The sequence below is a fragment of the Podarcis pityusensis genome, assembly GCF_964106645.2.
Source record: "Podarcis pityusensis genome assembly, chromosome: 8".
Lineage (NCBI taxonomy): Eukaryota > Metazoa > Chordata > Lepidosauria > Squamata > Lacertidae > Podarcis > Podarcis pityusensis.
In genome coordinates this window covers 84,616,564-84,640,035 of record NC_138033.1, presented here as the reverse complement: position 1 = coordinate 84,640,035, position 23,472 = coordinate 84,616,564, and the positions used below count along the sequence as shown (strand labels likewise).

At 46.6% G+C, this 23,472-nt stretch overlaps 1 protein-coding gene across 1 annotated transcript; it reads left to right on the top strand.

Moving 5' to 3' along the window:
* Nucleotides 1-470: 470 nt before the first annotated feature.
* Nucleotides 471-8,221, top strand: BMP10 (bone morphogenetic protein 10). The gene is made up of 2 exons (XM_081016432.1): nucleotides 471-1,027; nucleotides 4,488-8,221. The coding sequence occupies exons 1-2, from the start codon at nucleotides 718-720 to the stop codon at nucleotides 5,426-5,428; spliced, it is 1,251 nt and encodes a 416-aa protein (XP_080872558.1). The 5' UTR covers nucleotides 471-717; the 3' UTR covers nucleotides 5,429-8,221.
* The last annotated feature ends 15,251 nt before the right edge of the window (nucleotides 8,222-23,472 follow it).

Here is a 23,472-nt window from a genome sequence, read left to right as displayed (position 1 = left end):
GGGATGTGTAGCTTGGAGAAGAGGAGATATAATAGCCATTTTCAAATATCTGATCCAGCAGGCTCTTCTCATGTCCATATGCTCCTTGCGCATTGAAAGTCTTCCAAACCATCATTTGCCCTAAGCTTTTACTTCCAACTCCTGAGAGTTTTTCAGTCTCCCCTTGGAGCAAACGCTTACTTGCTGCTTTTCAGAGGTCTGCTGACTGGATTGGCAGAAACTTGGTTATAGCATGGACCATGGATACTCCTATGCCATGCGCATGTTTAGCTGAAATCGCAACAAAGCAAAGAGACTTGGTTTCAAAATGGTCAGCTGGGTCCTAAGACGTTAGCAGTGGCAAGGGGCGAAAGGGGGAGTCAGGTCCCATGCAGAAAAAAAGCAAGGGGAAATTGCACTATTTCATAGCATCCCAATGTGGAATGTTTACAAAATGCTCATTAAGAGGAAGGAGGATTGTGAGATAGCAACTGAAATCTGGTGAACAAGCTTACAGTGGAGAAGATAAGAGAGTGAAGGGCTTGTATGGGAGGCACCGCCAGCTCTATCCAATTACTGGGACCTGGATGGGGGTGTGGAAACGAGAGCCAAAGCTCCAACTTCCAAACTTGTCAACCGTCAGTGACACAAGACGTTGATACCCATTTGCAGGGGGATAAAATAGGCGGCACCAGAGCAACGCTTTTGTCGAGTCCTGTGGCCAGCTAGAACGAGGCCATGGAACCCGCAGGCTTTCAGCTGTGGGCAGCCGTCTCCATTCTGGTGCACCTTGCAAACGGTAGTCCCATCATGAGCCTAGACATGCCTCTCCTGGAGGAAGACAGGCCGTTCTTTGACGAACAGGATGCCTTGCTTCAGACTTTGCAGAACGAGTTGCTGAAGGCGCTCAACATCTCCGACATCCCCCTGCAAGAGACGGCAGCCAAAGTGGACCCTCCGGAATACATGCTGGAGCTCTTTAACAGGTTTGCCACTGATAAGACCTCCATGCCATCGGCCAACATCATCAGAAGCTTCAAAAATGAAGGTAAGGTCTCTTAAACAAGCCTGTTAGGTGTTGCAGTTAGGATGCAGAGGGGAAGTTTGATGGGTGATTTATTAGCAAAGTGTTCCAGGTAAGCAGGTGTCAAGCTGGTTGACCTGCTACTTGGTGGACCACACACCTTATCTGCCCAGCTGTTTGACAAATGACTGCAAGTCATTTGAACCATTTGCTGGATTTTCAAGTGCATGGCACACCTGGTTTTTAAATATCTATCAGGGATGCTTTTTGAAAAGGTGACTACTAATTTTGAGATCTAAATGGAGAATCTCCTCCCCCTGCCCAAGTCTCACTTAAAATGCTCCTTTGAAGATAGTCATGGTTGCCTTATTTGGTAGCTCAGTGGTTTTTCAGTGTTGGGTCATCTTTTTCACATGCAGAAGGACCTAGGTTTAATCCCCGGGACCTCTTGGGTAGGGCTGGGAATATTCCCTGCCTAAAACTTTGGATTGTTGACAATACTGAGCAAGAAGGACCAACAGCTTCCCATGTTCCTAGAAGTAAGCACAACAGAAGTAATCTGCTTAGCATTTCCTCTGCATGAGCTGCTGCGCAAACACACTACTGCGATCCCACTCAGCTCCCACTGATTTCAATGGATATTGTGTCAGAGAACTTTCAGGGGGGTTGTATATGTTGTTTTTTATATTGCTTTTGATAACAAAATCTTTCATCAATTATTATGCTCATTTTCTATATAAATATATATAACACAATGTATTAGTGGCACATGAGCTACACGCCATTGGTATTTACATGGGTAACTTGGTCATCAGATGTGCCACATAGTGCACTCCAGATGTTGTTGGACAACTGGATCCCTGAACATTGACTGTGCTGATTGAAGCTTATGGAAGTGGCAGCCACCAACATCTGGAGGGCTGGATGAATAGGACTATCCATTCAAAGGGATACTCTGCTTCCCCCTAGATACTCAGCTTCCCACCCCAAAAATCGATGCAATAAAAATATTTCCTTCTACCTAGAAGGTTTTTCCAAAACTCTAAAGAATCAGTGATATCAGAAGCAAATCCTATTGGATTTGATAGAGCTTACTCCCAAATAAATGGGCAGGGGTGCAGCCTTCAGCCAACTAAAAATATGTGGGGCTTTTGCAAGTTTTCAGATTTTGTATGAAAGCAAAAGATGTTCAATGTCCACATAGCTCTCAGCACTTCTCAATAACCATCATACTTTTTTGAGAGTGGCATGCTTTTCCTTTCTGTTTTCATAATCAGCATCTTATAAACTGAGATTCAGGAAATGTAGACACAATGGCACTTACTGAGATCCTTCAGTTTCCTTTGAATCGTGTTCTGGAATATTGTTTCCATGAATGCAGCTTAGACACTGGCAGTCCTGTTGTCAGCTATGGGGAAGGACTCAGGATGAACCGAAATTCTCCATTTAGAAATTCTGAAGTCAATGCAACCCAAACCCAGCAGTCTGGATTAATTGATATTTTTGGAAGGGTGAATGCAGAGAGGGATATTATTTCCTTTTAAAACAGCTTGGTGTGAAACATTCCCTATATAAATCGGTCTCCTAGCCTGCCTGCAAAGTGCAACCTTTTCCTATACAAATCTCTAAGACTGAATGAATCAGCGTGGTGGACCTGATCACAAAAGCCATACCATGAAATGCATTCTTAAAACGAGATGGGTGTATCCCACTTTCATGATGTGCTTCTGACTTGGAGAAGCAGCATTTTTGCCAATAACGCTTACTAAGATCATTTTAACATTCCAATTCGGAAAGTCGCTTAAGCCAAAGGGCTAATTTAGTCACAGATCACGGTTGACTTGCTTTACGCTCTCACACTCCATCTTAACTAACTTGCAAATTATGGCACCGCTAACTGTTCAGAGGCAGGAGCCAAGCAGAACTTTAAAAGTCTGCACCAGCTTTCACAGAGAAGAGTCCACTTCAGCAGCTGTGTCTAATGACGCCATCATGAATCTGTGAGTCTTGAAAAGCTTTGTTGTTGTTGTTGTTTAGTCATTTAGTCGTGTCCGACTCTTCATGACCCCATGGAGCAGAGCACGCCAGGCACTTCTGTCTTCCACTGCCTCCTGCAGTTTGGCCAAACTCATGCTGGTAGCTTCGCAAACACTATCCAGCCATCTTGTCCTCTGTCGTCCCCTTCTCCTTGTGCCCTCCATCTTTCCCAACATCAGGGTCTTTTCCAGGGAGTCTTCTCTTCTCATGAGGTGGCCAAAGCATTGGAGCCTCAGCTTCAGGATCTGTCCTTCCAGTGAGCACTCAGGGCTGATTTCCTTCAGAATGGATCGATTTGATCTTCTTGCAGTCCATGGGACTCTCAAGAGTCTCCTCCAGCACCAGAATTCAAAAGCATCAATTCTTCGGCGATCAGCCTTCTTCATGGTCCAGCTTTCACTTCCATACATCACTACTGGGAAAACCAGAGCTTTTACTATACGGACTTTGAAAAGCTACAGGACTCTTTCTCATTTTCACTGCAGTAGACTAACACTACCACCCTCCCAGAACATTGATTAAAAGAGATTACTAATGCACTCATGCACATATGAAAGCCCAGACTGTCTTCATGTAAACTCCAGTAGATTTTAAACACACATTTCTCAACTTTAGAGCTGTCAAGATGACCTTCACCAGCAAGCAAACCCTTGCGGTGACTATAGCCAATGCCGAGGAAGGCTCTGTCCTGTGGGCCTCATCAGGCCTGCCACATTTATCTTGCTTTCCTGAATTTCAAAATTTCACCAAGTGCGTATTTCCTACCTCTTTCTTGTAAGAACCTCCTGTAGAAGCTCTCCAAACAATTCTGGCTACCTTTGACAATATGTGAGACAGAAATGTATAAAGATTTGCCCTTCCTCTAGTTTTGCGTTGGCCTTACTTCTCCTTTGACCACCAAGTCAATCAGATTAAGCTCAGCATTAAATTTCCATGGGGGTCTTTTAGAAAAGATCCCCCGAACTCTCCCAAAACTACAATATTCAGGATTCTTGGGTCATAGTCAATCTGGTTGAGTAGAAGTCCCCTCTAGCCCTGAGGTTCCCGAGATGGGTGGTTCCACCTCCTGGGGGTGGGGCAGGCAGTGGGAGGGGTACTAAGAGGCAGACGATCAGACTTTGAAAAGCTAGAATCACTGGATCAAGTTTATCCATTTTGTTGAATTAATTAAACTAAATCATTTTAATTGGATTTTGAATAAATGTGCAATTAACTGTTACTGTTTTGAATTTTATTCTATTGTTATCTTCAGTAGGCCATGCACACTGCTATTCTGAACCATGCTTTTTATAGGGTGAGGCAAGGGTCACTGGGGAGGAGTTTATGGAACCAAGGGGGAAAGGCCCTGAAAAGGTTTGGGACCCATTGCTCGGCATAGACGCCCTTTCGTTGGTGATCCTGGCCATACAGGGAAGAAGGGTAACATTTGATTGCTTTTAATTTTCAGAGCAGATTCCGCAGCCCATCCACTTCAATGGAATACGGAGGTACCCTCTTCTCTTCAACGTCTCCATTCCACACCATGAGAAAATAACAATGGCGGAATTGAGGCTCTACACTCTGGTGCAGGAGGACAGGATGTTCTACAATGGTCTCAGCAGGAAAGTCACCATCCTGGAAGTGCTCGAGAATGACCGTGGAAGAGGGAAGGAGGAAGAGGAGAGGAGAATGAAAGTTCTGGCATCCCGGCACATTTACAGCACCGACAATGAATGGAAAACGTTTGAGGTCACGGAGGCCATCAGGAAGTGGCATCACTCAGACTCCACCACTCATCAGCTGGAGGTGCAGATTGAGAGCCGAGGGGGAGAGGAGGCTGTCGGAGGAGGGAAAGCAGATATAGACATCGATTCGGAGACCAAACATGAGCCTTTACTCATTGTGTTTTCCGACGACCGAAGCCATGCCAAGAAAGAGGAGAAGCACGAACTGAATGAGATAATAGAGCACGAGCAAGATTTGCAGGACCTGGAAATGAATGATTTCCATACCAGCCCCAGAAAGGAGAAACTTCTGCAGATCAGATCCAACATAATCTACGACTCCACATCCCGGATAAGGAGGAACGCCAAGGGGAGCAGCTGCAAAAAGACTTCGCTCTATGTGGATTTCAAGGAGATTGGCTGGGATTCCTGGATCATTGCACCTCCAGGCTATGACGCCTCACAGTGCAGGGGAGCCTGTTCCTTCCCTTTGGACGATCACCTCACGACCACTCATGCCAAGGCCCGGACTTTGATTCACTTGAATGATCCCCAGAAAGCTTCTCCAGCTTGTTGTGTACCTACCAAGCTGGATCCCATCTCCTTACTCTTCTTAGATAATGGGGTTGTCACCTACAAGCTCAACTACGAAGGCATGGCTGTCTCGGAGTGTGGGTGCAGATAGTAGAAGGATGCTCCCCACCCACAGGGCTTTGGGTCCTCCTCAGATTATTTAATTCTTTCATCTGTATATTTGTACAGTTTTGATTTGTACAGACTTAATAAGCTTATTTAATGAGGCATGTACAGATAATTAGAGACAAAGGAAATGGGCAACAGATTAGAGGGGGTGTATTTTCGCTTTCACGGTTGGCTTGGGGAAAGCAGGATTGTGCATTTTCACTTTACTCAAGAGTCAGTTTACACAATCAACAGAATCCAGTGTTAATTCTCTCCCCTTATGCCAGATTATACCACTTCAAACTGCCCATGGTTCAATTCTCCCCCACAAAATAAAATGCCTTGCAGTCGTTTCTGCTGACTGTGTGAACTAACCCCCCCAAATCGGGCCACTGAGAACCATTTCAGTTCCCCCTTTTTGTGTCCAAATCAGGATTTGCAGTATACTGTACACACAAAGGATGTTATTTTTAAATATATTTCTGAGAACGAACTCAATCAATCGGATGGTTATATGATGCATTCAGAAGAAATTAAAATTGCTGGACACAGTATCGGTAATGTTGATGTGCACAGATCTAGCCCCCACCCCCATGTCACTAGAAATTGCCTCAGATACAAATTGTGCAGCACGCTCGGTCCCAGCTCCTGCCAACCTAGCAGTTCGAAAGCACGTGAAAGTGCAAGTAGATAAATAGGTACCACTCCGGCGGGAAGGTAAACGGTGTTTCCGTGCGCTGCTCTGGTTCGCCAGAAGCGGCCTAGTCATGCTGGCCATATGACCTGGAAGCTGTATGCCGGCTCCCTCGGCCAATAAAGCGAGATGAGTGCCGCAACCCCAGAGTCGGTCACGACTGGACCTAATGGTCAGGGATCCCTTTACCTTCACCTTTACTAAGGCTTTGGGCCTACTCCACCAGAGGCGGAGTTGGGGGTTTGTGCATCTCCAGTCAATGAGGTAATTCTGATATGATTGACATGTAGAGATGATGCACTGACCAAAGTCCCCTTTTCTGCACAACTTTGTTTAACCTAGTTCTTAATCATTTAAAAGCAGAACAGAACTTCAAGTAAGCATACATAAGAGAGTCCAGTTACAGACTCAGATTATAGAACACCCGGTTACCACCCTACACAACTTTTGAAAGGTGCAATACTTCACTACCCTCTCCTTTGAAAGATCATTGTGCATAACCAGTTTGGTGGGGGCTTATCCTAAGACAGACACGCCTGATTCCAATTGCATAAATGCTGGCAATTCAAAATTTGGTGCCAAGAACTATATTCTCCTCTTGCATTAATGACCTGCTCCATGACTGTCAACAGAAATAGACCAAGAAAATACTGGTGACTTGGAATTTGTCCCCACCCCACCTCACCCGCAAGACCCAATGCTCTTTGCATGCTTGTTGAGATTCTACGGAGAGGGGAAATTATACTGTGCTTCGTGTCAGAATGGAATATCTCTGCGGACAAAGAGAGGGTCTTTGCCTTTATGAAGCTGTCAATTCACAAGACGGTGCTCTCTCGAGTCACATGTCATGTTTCCGCCACTTGCCCTCCAACAAATCATTGCGATAAGAAGGTGTTGGAGCTGAGAAACAATAGGCCTGGTGCTTTATTTATACTAAGCTGGGAATTTGTCAGATTCTTTGGAAAGTGTAATTGACGCTGAGTGCGCTGCCCTCCGCTGCAGCCTACTGTACTGTCTCCAGCCTTTGTTTTACACTTTTAAGGCAAGGCTGTATTCCCTGGATGAGATAACAGGCCTTGCCTTTGAGAGAATGGACTCTTGACTCTTCATGGGAATCAACACCAAAGACAACGTCAAGGACTAACTCAAACCAGCTTAACCTACATCCATGCAGCCGTTATTTATTGATATATTTATTGACTGTTGTAATATAATGTAGAATACAAAATCTTCTATTTTTGTGCGGTATGTAAGACACACGTGGACAATCTTGTGCATTGAATCATACATGGATTTTGACGCTAATAACGGCAAAAAAAAGTGTTACGGATTTTCTCGCTTGTTTTCTTTTGTAAATATATAATTTGTCTCTTTTTTTAATTTCTCGGTGTAATACAAAATATAGTGGCATATAGTATGCAGTCGCTTTTTTCCCCTTTTCCCTTTCTTTTTTGCTAGCCCAAAGTCCTTGAACGCAAGGGACAGATATGAGATCCATGGAGAACACCTGGTACATATCACAAACTCTGAGAACCTGCTGTTATAAGAATTTTAAGGTCTTATATATATAAAATAGATGTTCATAAATGTACCAAGCGAACACATACATAAATATATGAACCACATGTCTGAAACGCACAGAAAAGTCCTGGAACCATTTTCTCTCTCCTCAAATGACCTCAAATATTTCTCTGCAAGGTCGAAGGGAAGGGGAAATCTCTCCATTGTCTCTGTGCTCACAAATCCTGCATTAAGGATTTAAGATGTGGATAGGGTGAGCCTGTGACCTGTGATCTGGATTCAGGAATTGATGAGTTATCATAACAAAAGAGTGGCCAAAACCCAGGTAATGCAGTCAGGTAACCTGGCAGACAGGAGATAAACAACAAACTCAGGATTCTCTTTTAGACCGCCCCCTGTGATGTATGTATGATGTTTCTGGGGGTGGTCTGGAGTTTGAGGGTGGGCAATTTAAAAAGTCTATATAAGGGTGGGCACACCTTTGTTCTGGGTCCCACCCCACCCCTTGTGTGTGGTGAGCGAGGACCCTGTTGCAACAGCTTTAATAAAGATCAGGCTTACTAGCTGCTTTGCTTTTCAATATTCTCTGGTTTGTCTCTGTTATTTTCTCCTACCGATAGAGAACCTACAAAAGGACTCTATATGGGCTCTTGGGTACCCCATAAGGGAAAAGGAGCAGTTTTTCTCTCTCATAACACCGCCACCATCGTATTCCGGCCCTGCCAGGAAGACCTGCCTATCAGTCTACAAACCATAATGTTTACTCCACAAATTCCCCCAGGCTATGCTGAGTTGGATGTATCTGCAATGCCTCTTCTTTTTTCCTGGTAAAAATAGCTGGCCAGGAAAGAACTGATGGCAGCAAGCCAAGTTATAGCGGGCAAGGAAATGTGGTAGCCCTAAGCAGCCTCAGCAGACCTATATATCCAAAGAGAAGTGAACCATGGCAAGCTTTGGAGTGCCATGTCTTAATTTGCTAATAAAGGGTGCATTGTATCCAATGGCGAAAACTAAGAGTGCTCTTGTGCTCAAATCCTGCTTACCGGCTTCCCATTGGGGCAACTGGTTGGCCACCATGAAAACAGAGTGCTGGACTAGATGTGGGTCATTGGTCTGATCCAGCAGGTGCGTCTTATGTTCTTGCGTTCTCGTGTTCACCCATTGGCCACAACAAGCTTTTTCCTCCATACAGTCCTTGATGACCATGCCTTACAAACTTAGCTTCAAAACCGCTGGCTGAACAGCTTGTACGGTGTCTTTTACATCAACCAACCATCTTAGCCAATGACTGGAGAAAGCTAGAAACTCGACTACTACTTCTTTAGTTGAATATGGCAATAGTTTGACACCTGCCCCCTCCCCAGACTGCCTTCAGGTAGATCACCAACATATGTTTACAGTTGCCCAGAGTTCTGAAAAATATTAAAAGAGGAGCCAGATGTTGCTGCATAGAACTATCTTATGAAACTTTGGGCTCTCAAGGTATTGGTATGGGGATGATGGGAACTGTAGTTCAGCAAACATCTGGAGGGCCATAGGTGAGCCATCCCTGCTTATAGGAGATAATTAAATGTATACATCCTCTTTAAAAAGCTCATTCTCTTACCCATTAGGCTATGGCTAACTCTTCACTCTTTGCAATGGAGTTGGTCCAACTTTCCCAAGCAACTCTGTCTCCTACAATCATAGCCTTGCAGCTCTTACTGCCTTTTGATGTCAATTGGAAGCTGAAACTCTCTTTTGACAGGATAGAGTCTATGCCCTAAGTTACTGCATTGGGTTATTCTTCTTGAAAAAGCCAGTTGTGTCCTTTATGACCAGCACAGCTGGGCTGGCTACTGAAAATGTCTCTAGATAAGCAGTTAAGCGCCTGAGACTTGGGCAAAACTAAGGGGCACCTACATAACCATCGGGGGGGGGGGGACACAAAGGAGTGACAATAAAATGGTGGGGAAACTCCAGTGGAGTCTGGTGAGGGAAGGGAAAACTATACTTTTATTTAAACGTTCATTTGTGCACCTGAAATGTCACGTGCCATTAAATGTGAGTTTATAGGGATATTGTGCAAAACCAGAAATGTTACACTGATGTGTCAAGGAAGAATTGGTGGTCTTTAAGTTGGCTGCTTCTTGGGAGGAAAGCAATGACAAACCTAGATAGCATCTTAAAAAGCAGAAACATCACCTTGCCAACAAAGGTCCGTATAGTTCAAGCTCTGGTTTTCCCAGTAGTGATGTATGGAAGTGAGAGCTGGACCTTAAAGAAGGCTGATCGCCGAAGAATGGATGCTTTTGAATTATGGTGTTGGAGGAAACTCTTGAGAGTCCCATGGACTGCAAGAAGATCAAACCTCTCCATTCTGAAGGAAATCAGCCCTGAGTGCTCACTGGAAGGACAGATCCTGAAGCTGAAGCTCCAATACTTTGACCACCTCATGAGAAGAGAAGACTCCCTGGAAAAGACCCTGATGTTGGGAAAGATGGAGGGCACAAGGAGAAGGGGACGACAGAGGACGAGATGGTTGGACAGTGTTCTCGAAGCTACCAGCATGAGTTTGACCAAACTGCGGAAGGCAGTGGAAGACAGGAGTACCTGGCATGCTCTGGTCATGGGGTCACGAAGAGTCGGACACAACTAAACGACTAAACAGCAACAACAAGTTGGCTGCTAGCTCAAAGGTAGCAGCAGATTGGCTGATGATATTTCACTGATGAGAACTTGTTGTTAGGAGATGTGATGGGACGATGAGCTGCTTGTGTGTAAAATCCTAGTCCCTCAGAGTTTGGTCAAGTTTGCAAACCTCTGTCTGTAACGGAGCCCCTTAAACATGGCTCCGTCAGTCGCTGGCAGATTCCGACAGTGGTTGCTTTCGGAATCGCTTCCAACATAAAAGCTCCTTAACGGAAACACGTCTTCTGGACTCTCTGCGTGACAGTTTCCGGCGAGGAGTGGGTGTCCCTACAGGAGGTCCTGAAACCTCCCCACTGTTTTCGCTGGAAGTGTCTCTGAGCCATCCCTCCAGCTCCCTTTCCCTCAGCTCAGCTCCTCTCCCCCTACTGGTTCCCTCTTCAGCTGCTGAGTCTCTCCCAACCTGTGTGAGCCCTTTCACTTCCCTTCCTTCCGATGGCAGTTCCCTGACATCCACCTCCCCTCCAGGGCCCCCTTCATCCCCTCTCGCCCCCTCCTCTACGGGCGGTGAGGAGGCAAAACCCCGGAATGAACTTCCTTCATCTTCCGATGTCCCGAACACTTCTCTCCACCTGTTGCGGTTCCTGGTCTTGAAGTACTCCTCCTCCTCAGAGTCCATCTCCCCTTCCCCTTCCGATTCCGAGAATCCTTCCAACTCCTCCTCCTCATCGGTGGTCCCAAAGTATTCCCTCCGGAACCTCTCCACAGGCTGAGGTTTCCTTGGGAACCTTTGATGGAACGTTTCTATCAATACCTCGTCATTGATATCTTCTGCCATTACCCAAGTGTTTTCTGACTCCGGTTCTCCTTCCCACGCTACCAAATACTCCACCTGATCCCCCTTCCACCTGGCGTCGAGGATTTCTGCCACATGGCTGCTGCATTCCCTTTCTTCTATGACCGGTCCCCGAGTGGCCATCCCTTCTCGTCCCCCCTCATACGGTGACAGTAACGACCTGTGAAATACTGGGTGCAGTTTCATGTGGTTGGGTAACCGGAGCCTGAAAGCCACTGGGTTGACCTGTTGAATGACCTCAAAGGGACCCAATCTCCTGGGTCTTAATTTCTTACAACCTCCTTTGAACGGCAACCCTTGGGTTGACAGCCACACCCTATCTTCCACCCTTATGGTTTCACCTTCCCTTCGGTTCTTGTCTGCCTGCCTCTTGTATTCTTCCTTCGCCCTTTCTAAGTTGAGTTGGAGCTGACGATGGATTGCTTCCATTTCTTCTACAAAATGCTCGGCTGCCGGGACACCCCATCTCTCCCCTTCTCCCCCTGGGAAAGCCCTGGGATGACACCCATAATTAGCCAAGAAGGGGCTCATCCCTGTGGACACATTCTCGGCATTGTTGTAGGCAAATTCCGCCAGCGCCAACTTTTCTACCCAGTCATTCTCTCTGTCATTGACATAACACCTCAGGTATTGCTGGAGGACCCCGTTTGCTCTTTCCGCCTGCCCGTTGGTTTCAGGGTGCCGGGCAGTCGAAAAGTTGACCTCCACCTGCAGTAAGCTCATGAGCTTCCTCCAGAACCTGGAAGTAAATTGTTTTCCTCGGTCTGAGACCACCCTCAATGGCATCCCGTGCAACCTAAAAATGTGTTCTACAAATAACTTCGCTGTCTCTTCCGCCGTGACTGCATGCGAGCAGGCTACAAAGTGGCACATCTTTGTTAGTAGGTCTACCACCACCATGATGGCTGTTTTCCCCTTGGACTTCGGCAGATCAGTCATAAAATCTATCGACACTGCCTCCCAAGGTCGTTCTGGGGTTGGTAAGGGTTCTAATAGCCCCGCCGGTGCCCGCCTCTCCCCTTTGGCTCGCTGGCATTGCTCACACCCTCTTACATACTCCCGTACATCTTCCCTCACCTTAGGCCACCAAAATTCCCTGGTGACCAACCACATGGTTTTGTGTTGTCCAAAATGCCCCGCCGTGGGGCTGTCGTGCAACTGCTTGAGTACCCTCCCCCTTAAGTCTCCTTCAGGGATATACAGTGCCCCTTTGTAATACAAAGCTCCATTTCTTTCCTCGAAACCCCCTGGTTCCTCTCCCTCACCCCTAAGACCTCTGAGCTTATTCTGGGCGTATTCATCATTCTCTGTTTCCTCTACCAGTTCTCTTTGTCCCACCAATGCCGCCCCACACACCCAGCGGTCCTCTGGAATGACATGTCTCTCTTCGGGTGCTCCCTCCCCCTCCAAATATTCAGGTTTGCGTGAGAGAGCGTCCGCCCTAATGTTCTCTGGGCCTGGCACGTAACAAATCTCAAAGTTAAATTTGGAGAACTCCTGGGCCCATCTCACTTGCCGTTGGTTGAGCACTCGTGCCGTCCTCCAATACTCTAGGTTCTTGTGGTCAGTGCACACTTGCACCTTATGTTGTGCGCCAATTAGCAGGTGCCTCCATCTCCGGAACGCCTCATGAATGGCTAGTAGTTCTCGGTCATACACCGTGTAGTTCCTCTCGGATTTGTTCAGCTTTCGCGAAAAAAAGGCACACGGTCTCCACTCTGACTCCTCCTTCCCTGGCTGCAGAAGCACCGCCCCAATCGCTCTGTCTGATGCGTCAGTTTCCACTCTCATCGGTTTTTGTAAATCCACATGCAGGAGTTGTTGTTCCGAGGCGAAGGCCCTTTTTAGTTCCTCAAATGCTCGCTCCGCCTCCTCAGTCCAAACGAACTTCTTCTTACTGCTGAGACAGTCCGTAATGGGCGCCGTCAGGTGGGCAAAGTTTCGGATGAACTTACGATAGAAGTTCCCAAATCCTAGGAACCTCTGCACATCCTTCCTTGTTTTGGGTGTTTTCCATTCCAGCACCGCCTGGACCTTGCCGGGATCCATGGCCAATCCCTTGTCTGACAGGCGATACCCCAGGAATTCCACCTCCTTGGTATGAAACTGACACTTCTCCAGTTTCACCCACAGCTGGTTGGCTTGCAGCCTGCTCAACACTTCTCTGACGTCTCTCACATGCTGCTCCTCATTCTCAGAATACACCAACACGTCGTCTAAGAAGGCCACACAATTCTTGTAAAGCAAAGGCCCCAGGACGTGGTTCATAAACGATTGAAAGCACGCGGAGCCTCCTTGTAGGCCGAAGGGCATAACTAAATATTCAAATGCCCCCAAAGGGGTGAACATGGTGGTTTTCCATTCATCCCCCTTCCTTATTCGTATCAGGTTGTACGCCCCCCTTAGGTCCAGTTTAGTAAAAATCTTTCCCTTCCTGACCCTTGTCAAAATGTCGTCAATCCTGGGCATAGGGAAAGCCACTGGTTCTGACACTGCATTTAAGGCCCTGAAGTCACACACAAGCCTCGGCTTGTTCGTGTTTTTTTTATCCACAAAAAACACTGGGCTGCCCCCCACCGCCCTGGACTCTCTGATGAACCCTCTCTTCAGGTTCTTGTCAATGAACTCTCTTAGCTCCTGCATCTCTCTGTCTGACATGGCGTACAGCTTGCCTACAGGGAGCTGTGCCCCAGGGAGTAAATTGATTTGACAGTCAAAGGGTCTATGCGGGGGTAGTTGGTCAGCTTCCCTTTCGCTGAAGACGTCGCGGAGATCTGCGTATTGTCGTGGTACCTTCACGTTCTCCGTTACTTCAGTCCCTGCTAGGGTGGCTTGGGCCCCTGCCAAACCCTTTCCCTCTTTGCAGTGTTCTAAGCAATGTGCTGAACCAAAAGAAACCACTCTCTGATGCCAGCCCACCAGCGGATCATGTAACGCTAGCCAGCTCATCCCCAATATAATGGGAGCTCCTCCCAAGGTGGCCACATTAAACGCTATCAGTTCGGTGTGCCTTGCCACCTTCATTATCATTGGGACGGTCTGCAAGCTGACTTCTCCTCCCAACAGCTCCCTGCCATCGATCGTGGTCACCTGCAGGGGGTTGCTTAAAGGGATCGTCTGTATCTGGTGTTCAGCTGCAAACTCTTTGCTCATGAAATTGCAGGAGCTGCCTGAGTCCAACAGCGCCTTTATCTTTAGAGGGTGTCCGTTTGGCAGCTCTAGCGCCACTTCTATCACTAGGGCGGGTTTAGGAGGTTCTGGCGTGGGCACTTTCACTGCTCTTTGGCCTGGCTGCTGTGCCCCGACGGTGGCAGCCAGGCGTTGGCTTTTACTTGCTTCGGTATTTCTTCCTCTCTTCCCTCCACAGCTCCTACCATCCCTTGCCATTCCTTCCTCTGGGGGCAGACTCTGGCAAAGTGACCTGGCTGTTGGCAGAGATAGCATTTCCGGGCGCCTTTTCCCTCCTTCTTTCCCCCCTCACTGGGCTTTGAAACTGCGCGCGCGCGCGCTGTTCCGATTTCCATCGGCTCTGCCGGCGGGAAAGTTGGCTCTGGAATGTCTGGAATGCGGAACTCCTTCCAACGTTCCCCCTTCCCTTCCCGCCTCTCCAATGCTCTCGCCTCCTGGCGCGCTCCTATGGTCAGCGCTGATTTGGTCAGCTGGTCCATAGACTCCGCCCTGGGCGCCCGGGAAAGTTCGTCTTTCACAGCCGAAGAAAGCCCTTCTTCAAAGAGCATTTGAATGGGTTCCGCCGATAGATCCCACCCCAATTTATGGATCAACATGGTGAACTCAGTCCAGTACTCACGGACAGATCGGCTCCCCTGTTTGCAAGCCATTAACTGTCTGCGGACCACTCCCTGTTCAATATCGCTGGAAAACATCAGATCCATGGCGCGAAAGAACTTCATCGTGTCCTTTAGGACGTCACTATTCGCTGCCATCAGGGGTCTAACCCAGTCTCTCGCCCCCTTTTCAAGATGCCCAATCACGAAAGCCACTCGTGATTCCTCGTCAGGGAATTCATCAAACTGCAGATTGAGGGCATATTGCATCTCTGTCCGAAAGCCATGATAGTCTTTGGGCTCCCCCCCAAACTTCTGCACCAATCCTGGTACCTTTCTGACGAGCTGGGTGTCTTTCCCCTTTTTGTCTGCATCCTGAGCCCTCCTCTCCTCAAGCCTCGCCGTCTGCAGCGCTAGCTGGACCTCCAACACCCGGTACCTTTCTTCCAGGCTTGGACCCGCTCCAGCTCCTGCTTCTCCGGTTCCGGCTGGGTTGCTCATGATGCCTTCTCCTGCACAAGCTGCTCACGGAGACTGTCGGAATGCTGTGATGGGACGATGAGCTGCTTGTGTGTAAAATCCTAGTCCCTCAGAGTTTGGTCAAGTTTGCAAACCTCTGTCTGTAACGGAGCCCCTTAAACATGGCTCCGTCAGTCGCTGGCAGATTCCGACAGTGGTTGCTTTCGGAATCGCTTCCAACATAAAAGCTCCTTAACGGAAACACGTCTTCTGGACTCTCTGCGTGACAGTTTCCGGCGAGGAGTGGGTGTCCCTACAGGAGGTCCTGAAACCTCCCCACTGTTTTCGCTGGAAGTGTCTCTGAGCCATCCCTCCAGCTCCCTTTCCCTCAGCTCAGCTCCTCTCCCCCTACTGGTTCCCTCTTCAGCTGCTGAGTCTCTCCCAACCTGTGTGAGCCCTTTCACTTCCCTTCCTTCCGATGGCAGTTCCCTGACAGGAGATGCTATCTGAATGGGCAATTTTATGAGGTACTGTTTGAGGACACTTCAAGACTGTCTCTAAGTTCAGATGAGATTCAGTTGCCTACCAGCAAACTCAGGTTGTGCAAGTTAGCTGTGATTCCTGCTAGATGGACTACTAGACGACTCTTTGGGTCCCTTCCAACTCTACAATTCTTTGTTTCCAATTCTAGTTGGACTGGAGATCCTGCATAACAAACCCACCTCCCTGAAACACTAGACTTGTTGTGACCAGTGGAAAGGATGGGCTGGCACTTGCTTCCATACAACATAGCCTAAAGGTAAAGGGACCATTAGGTCCAGTCATGACCGACTCTGGGGTTGCGGCGCTCATCTCACTTTACTGGCCGATGGAGCTGGCGTTTGTCCGCAGACAGTTTCCGGGTCATGTGGCCAGCATGACCAAGCCACTTCTGGCGAACCAGAGCAGCGCACGGAAATGCCGTTTACCTTCCTGCCGGAGCAGTACCTATGTATCTACTTGCACTTTGACAATGCTTTCGAACTGCTAGGTTGGCAGGAGCTGGGACAGAGCAACCTTCTGATCGGCACGTCCTAGGCTTTGTGGTTTGACCCACAGCGCCACCCGCGTCCCTACAACATAGCCTAGCCTCCTTGCAAATCAGAGTCATTAAATAACCAACTGCACACCCTCCAACACGTCCCAGAGTAAAACTCAGACATGTGTCTTTGGGGGCCACACCCCTGTACGAGTCACGCAACTCACATGAGAGAATGCCCCTTCCCCCAACACACATCTTTCGGGGCTGCGATCTCGTGGGAGCCAGGCAACTCGTGCAAGAGCATGGCTCTCAAAAATGGGGTGTCCTGCTTAAATCGGGACAGTTGAGGTGTATGCAGCTGTCATGTAAACTCTCTGCAAACAAATTAGGGTCAATGCTCATTACAAAGGCCATCTGGAAGCTTCCTGAGCCTAGTGGTCTCACTCTAGATAGCTATGTGGCAAAACAAAGAAAGCTCACTGGAAAGAGAACACTGATATTTGTAGCCTGCCTTAAACTGGGATTTTTCCTGCTTCTTATGCTTGCGGGGGGTGTGTGTGTGTGTCTCCATAAAATATTGTTTGTCTGTTGGGAGGTGATGCTGCTTAGTAGGCTGGTGCCAACTGTTCTCACAAACTCAGTGTGCAGATTACAAAGACATGATGAATCTCCAGGGATCTCTCCCATTGCAGGGGAACAGACAGATGTAAGTAAAAATAACTGCTCCTTTTCCCTTATGGGGTACCCAAGAGCCCATATAGAGTCCTTTTGTAGGTTCTCTATCGGTAGGAGAAAATAGCAGAGGCCAACCAGAAAATTTTGAGAAGCAAAGCAGTTAGTAAGCCTGATCTTTATTAAAGCTGCTGCAACAGGGTGCTCCCCACACACAGAGAAGAGAGAGGACGACCCAGAACAAAGGTGTGCCCACCCTTATATAGACGTTTTAAATAGCCCTCCCTGGAGTCCAAGACCACCCCCAGAAACATCATACATACATCACAGAAGGGGTGTAGCGCAAGACCACCCCCCAGATACATCATACCTACATCACAGAAAAGGCGGTCTACAACAGAAATCTGAGTGCGTTGTTTTTACCCTGTCTGCCAGGTTACCTGTTAATGGTCACTTAACTGGATTATCTGGGGAGCCTGGCCATCCTTTTGTAATGATAATACTTAATTCCAGAGCCAGGTCACAGGCTCACCCTATTCACACCTTAAATGTGCCCTTAAGGCAGGATTTGTGAGGACAGAGACAGTGGGGAGGTTTCTGCATTTCCTTTGACCTTGTAGAGAAATATTTGAGGTGACTGAAAGAGTCAAAATGGCTTTAGGACTTTTCCTGTGGGTTTTGGACATGTGGTTTATATATTTATATATATGTGTTTGCTTGGTACATTTATGAACATTTATTATATATATATAAAAGACCTAAAAATTCTTATAACAAGACCCTGAAATGAGGCCAACCCTTAAACCACTGGGGGGGGGGGTGTCTTTGTGAACCCCATACAGAGAAAATTTAAGCTACCCGATACCAAGATGACAGCATCTTCAACACCAAGGGGAGAGTGCAAGGTTAAAGCAGAGGTTGTTGAAAACATACTCTCTGCATTTGTCTGATTTCAAATGTATTCACCTCAAGCACTAAAATGTCTTGGAGAGCACCTTGACCCAAAAACAGCCATACCTTTACAAATAATAATATTGTCAATATTTGCTCTCTGCAGCTTCCAGCACAGGCACCCTTGGCCCTCAATCTGATGAGGTTAAGCAAGGCGTGAGCCCCAGATGGTGTTGAAAAGCTCCGTGCTGAGTTAAATGAGGAGCTTTCAGAGCAGGGCCTCTGAAAGCCACAAGCCCAGGAGCTGAAGAACAACAGTCACCAAACATTCCCAGCATCCATCACTTTCGGGCTCATGTTGTCGTTTGCTGTAGCAACTCCTTATCTCCGCAGAGATTAGAGTCTTCTCAATCACTACTTGCACAGATTTTATTGTGGGATCCATTTCCTGAGCTGTCACCACCACCACCACAGCTCAGGCAGAGTCAAAAGGGACAAAAGGAGCACGGCTGCAAGTTTGCACTGACCAAAGTGGCAGAACCGCAGCCTAAATTTTAGACCCTGTGATACTCTAACCCAGGGGTAGGCAACCTAAGGCCCGGGGGCTGATTCCGGCCCACGGACGGTCCGGGAATCAGCGTGTTTTTACATGAGTAGAATGTGTCCATTTATTTAAAATGCATCTCTGGGTTATTTGTGGGGCATAGGAATTCGTTCATTTATTTATTTTTTTCAAAATATAGTCCGGCCCCCCACAATGTCTGAGGGACAGTGGACCGGCCCCCTGCTGAAAAAGTTTGCTGACCCCTGCTCTAGTGCGTGCTATGGAGTGGGACCGTCCCCTGAAGCAACAGGAGGGCAGATCTGAAGAGAAGGGAAACAGGGAACTTCAGAGAAACCATAAAAGGCAACTTAACTAGCCTTATATAATTCATTATAGAACTAAAAGAACAAGGAGTCATAGGAACATAGGAAGCTGCCCCATCCAGCGTCAGACCCTTGGGTCCACTTAGCTCAGTATTGTGTACAACTGGTTCTCTCCCATCTCCCTGCAGATGCCCTTGAACTTGGAAATGTCTTCATTAGGTATGGTGCATAATTCTACTCTGATCAGTCCAGTCACAGAAGCAAAAATTGTCCCAGTTCATGTGTTCATTTGTCCTTGGAAACAGCATTCAGGCAAGGGGATATGAGCCAGTCTCTTTTTTCCAGTCTCCTGTAATAAAAAATTTAAGGTCTTATATATATATATAAAATAAATGTTCATGAATGTACCAACCAAGCATGTACATAGATATGTGGACCACACGTCTGGAGCAGCACAGGAAGACCGTCCTGAAACCATTTTGACTCCCAAACTGGCCAAATGTTTTCTCTGCAAGGAGGGAGGGGATGAGGGAACCTTCCCATTGTCTCAGGAATTAGGTAATCACCATCTCAAAGGAATGGGCAGACTACCAGGAAAGGCAATCAGATAAGGCATTATCAGATAACCTGGCAGACAAGAAAAACAACATTCAAATTTCTGTTGTAGACCGCTTTTTCTGTGATGTATGTATAGAGGGTATGGAGGGGTGGTCTTGAGCTCCAGGGCAGGGAATTTAAAATATCTATATAAGGCCTTGCGCGCCATTGTTTGAGGTCCTCCTCCTTTCCTGCGTGTGAGGGGAGCACCCTGTTGCAACAGCTTTAATAAAGATCAGGCTTACTAGCTGCTTTGCTTCTCAATATTCTCTGGTTGGCCTCTGCTATTTTCTCCTAACGATAGGGAACTCACTTAAGAACTCTATACAGGCTCTTGAATACCCCATAAGGGAAGAAGGGCAGATTTTGTTTACAACACTCCAAATGATATGTCATTAACAATGTTCATCCCACCCCCCTTTTCCCTGATATTTCCTTTGCGTTGAAATGAATGATGTGGAGGGACACAATAACATTGCCATTAATTAAATAATCATATGTTAAATTTGGCCACCATGGACAGCAAGGCTAGAGTAGTTTTAAATGGAAGCCAAACTGCAGCAGAAGGGAAACAGTGCTGCTTGCTACTAATACGTGTCAGAACAGGCCTTGCTAACTTCTTGCGTCTATAGTCGTCATTCTCTGAATCGCTGCACTGGACTTAAGGCACCTGATATCTCCAGGTTTGGTGCATATTTGCTGTCATGTGAAGAGTTCAGTGAGGACTTGAACCCATTGTCAAGAGGCCCCTCCAGGTCTTGTTCTGAATATGCCTGCAAAAGAAAAGGCAAGCCATTTCACCCGGAGCAAATCAACTGGTCTCTGAGGTTAATGTTTTGAAAATAATCCAGCTGTGGCTGTAGAGGGGTGGTCCCCTATGATTCCAAGTCTTCACTGATAGTGACAGACCCAGAATATAGAAACTGCTAAAAATCGTCCTCACATGCATTGCAGTGGGTGTTGAATGGTTTCTTCAAATTTTAGATTTCATTATTGTTTCACAAGATGTGTATGTCTTTAAGGGCCAGAGCAAATAACATGACCTAGTTTTACAGCTGTGAAGCAGTATAGCAAGCTATGTTAATTAAGCTGTTGGGTATAGTATATAAAGAGCAGCATGTAGCTCTCTCAGTACCCTGATGGATGGGTCACACTTATTGATATAATGTAATTTAGTGTAAAAGGAGTTTTTGTTTTTGTTTTTGTTATTAAACCAAGCAAAAGTTACTTTTGCTTCTCTTAATGTGTGGTCTCCCCAGCACGCCTTCTGCAGCCCAACTAGTCTGCAAAATAATCAACAGTGGGTTGGACTAGATGATTCTTTAGGTCTCCTCCAACTCCACGATTCCACATTTTCAAAGATATAATGATTCTCTGAATCACTTTCCTTCCCTCTCTAATGCTACAACCTGGCATAGGGAAACTTGGCCCTCCAGATGTTTTGGGACTACAACTCCCATGATTCCTAGCTAACAGGACCATTGGTCAGGGATGATGGGAATTGTAGTCCCAAAAACGTCTGGAGGGCCGAGTTTGCCTATGCTTGGCTTATGACTCTCTAGTGAATGCTATTGCTCCTTAGCTAATAAAACGACTCACTGACTAAAGCTGTAATGCTCCCTGATGAAGAACAGTCGCAGCATTGAGACTTTTAAGTTTAGAGAAAAGGTGAGTAAGAGGTGACATGATAGAAGTTTATAAAATGATGCATGGCATGAAGAATGTGCATTAAATTTTTCTCCTCTCATGGCACTAGAACTCATGGGCTGAAAAATGACTTCTCTATGCAGTGCATGGTTAAACTATAGAACTCTCTCCCACCAATGACTTTAGAAGATGATTAGACAAATTTGATGTATAGGGGGTATATTACCCCGGTGAAATTAGCTAAAATGTATAAAACAAGTAATAAATGTTGGAAATGTAAAGAAAAGGAAGGAACTTTTTATCACATGTGGTGGGAATGTAAAAAAGTGAAAAACGTCTGGGCAATGATATATAATGAGATGAAAAAGATGTTGAAATATTCATTTATTAAGAAACCAGAAGCATTTTTACTTGGCATTGTGGGAGATGAGATTAATAGACAGGATTGTAAATTGTTTTTATATGCAATGACGGCAGCAAGAATATTATTGGCACAAAAATGGAAGTAAGAAAAACTACCAACAAAAGAAGAATGGCGGATGAAACTGATGGACTATGCAGAATTGGATAAATTAACTGGAAGCATTCAAAACCTGCGGGACCAGAGATTCTTAGAAGACTGGAGTAAATATATGAACTATTTGAAAAGTAATAGTAATGAACAGTAGGACTGCAAGACATTTTGTAAGGAGAATTATATGAAATATTCCAAGAAAGGCTATGAGGAGAATTATTAGTTAATAATAATTAAGAGTAATAGATATATTAAGAAATGCAGAATAAGTGATAAAGAACGGAAAATCATCAGAGGTGTTGACGGAAGTCTAAAACATTGTATAAGATAAGAAGTTATGTTATCTGATGGTTGGAAATGATATGTTAAAAAAACTAAAATATATATATATGAAGATGAGGATATTCATGGAGGATACTGATGGTAACAATGCTTTTGAATATCAGGTGCTGGAAATCTCAGGAGGGGAGAGTGCTAGAGTGCTCTGGTGTTCATGTCCTTGCAGTTTTCCCACAGGCCTCTGGTTTTCCACTGTGAGAAGAGGGTGCTGGACTAGACTGGCCTGTCCCAGCAGGCTCTTCTGGTGTTCTTTATGTGGCGCTGGAGTGCTGAGGTTGAGGAACTGACTGGCACGCTTCCGAATGTGAGGTGGAGGTGCAAAATCACATTTGTGAATACAGTCATACCTCGGGTTGAAGTTGCTTCAGGTTGAGCGCTTTCGGGTTGCGCTCCGCGGCGACCCGGAAGTGACGGAATGCATTGCTTCCGGGTTTCGCCACTCACGCATGCGCAGATGGTCAAAATGATGTCACACGCATGCGCAGAAGCGGCGAATTGCGACCCACGCAGACGCGGGTTGCGTTTACTTCAGGATGCAAATGGGGCTCTGGAATGGATCCCATTCGTATCCAGAGGTACTACTGTGTTCTCTCTGGGCTGAAAAGCTCCCCATGGTTTTTTTTAAAAAAGAACTAGCACAACAGGGAATTGGCGAGGCTGGAACCCCTTTCTCCAAAACGCATTTTTCACTGCCAGGGAGTTCTTGTTGATATGAGAGCACATTCAGAATCAGTGCCCCTCCCTGACATTTGAAATGGAATACAGTGGTACCTCGGGTTAAGTACTTAATTCGTTCTGGAGGTCCGTTCTTAACCTGAAACTGTTCTTACCCTGAAGCACCACTTTAGCTAATGGGGCCTCCTGCTGCCGCTGCGCCGTTGGAGCATGATTTCTGTTCTTATCCTGAAGCAAAGCTCTTAACCTGAAGCACTTTTTCTGGGTTAGTGGAGTTTGTAACCTGAAGCGTATGTAACCTGAAGCATATGTAACCCGAGGTACCACTGTAGTCCACTCATCCTGCCTCATACATGCTAGACCAGGTCTTCTGTTCAGCTCCTTATGAGGCCTTATGCATGAGAGAAAGGAAGACGTGAGCAACACTCGTGCGATAACATGGGAGCCTGCAACTTTTCCACAATGCTCTTGACTCCCTGCCAAGGTCCTGGTGACACTCGAGCTTCCTGTTTTGCGCTCCCCAAGTTTCCAAACCCTCACATACAAATGTACTGAAGGGTGTTGCTTACCTCAGTGCAACGACAGCACTGGGACAGCAGACGCAGCCAGATCCACAGCCTTATCTCCTTCCCAGGAGGCCGTTTCCCCATGCGCAAGCTTGGTTCTGATGTTCCGACGTTCTGTGCAGAGGTCAGAAGTGAAGGCACGAGGCATGGGCTCCACCTGGTTGATGATGCTGCCCACAATGCTGTGTGAACTGGGCTCAAAAGGCAAGGCATGGGAAAATAAAATGGAGGTGGAAGAGGAAAGAGTGAACCAAAAGCAAAAAAAAAAAAAAAAGGGCACCCTATTTCATTTTTAAAAAAGGAATTTCCCAAGGTT

Coding starts and splice junctions, on each gene's coding strand:
- BMP10 (XM_081016432.1), top strand. CDS start 718: ATGGAACCCGCAGGCTTTCAGCTGTGGGCAGCCGTCTCCATTCTGGTG. Junction 1,028..4,487: donor CAGAAGCTTCAAAAATGAAG/GTAAGGTCTCTT, acceptor TTTAATTTTCAG/AGCAGATTCCGCAGCCCATC.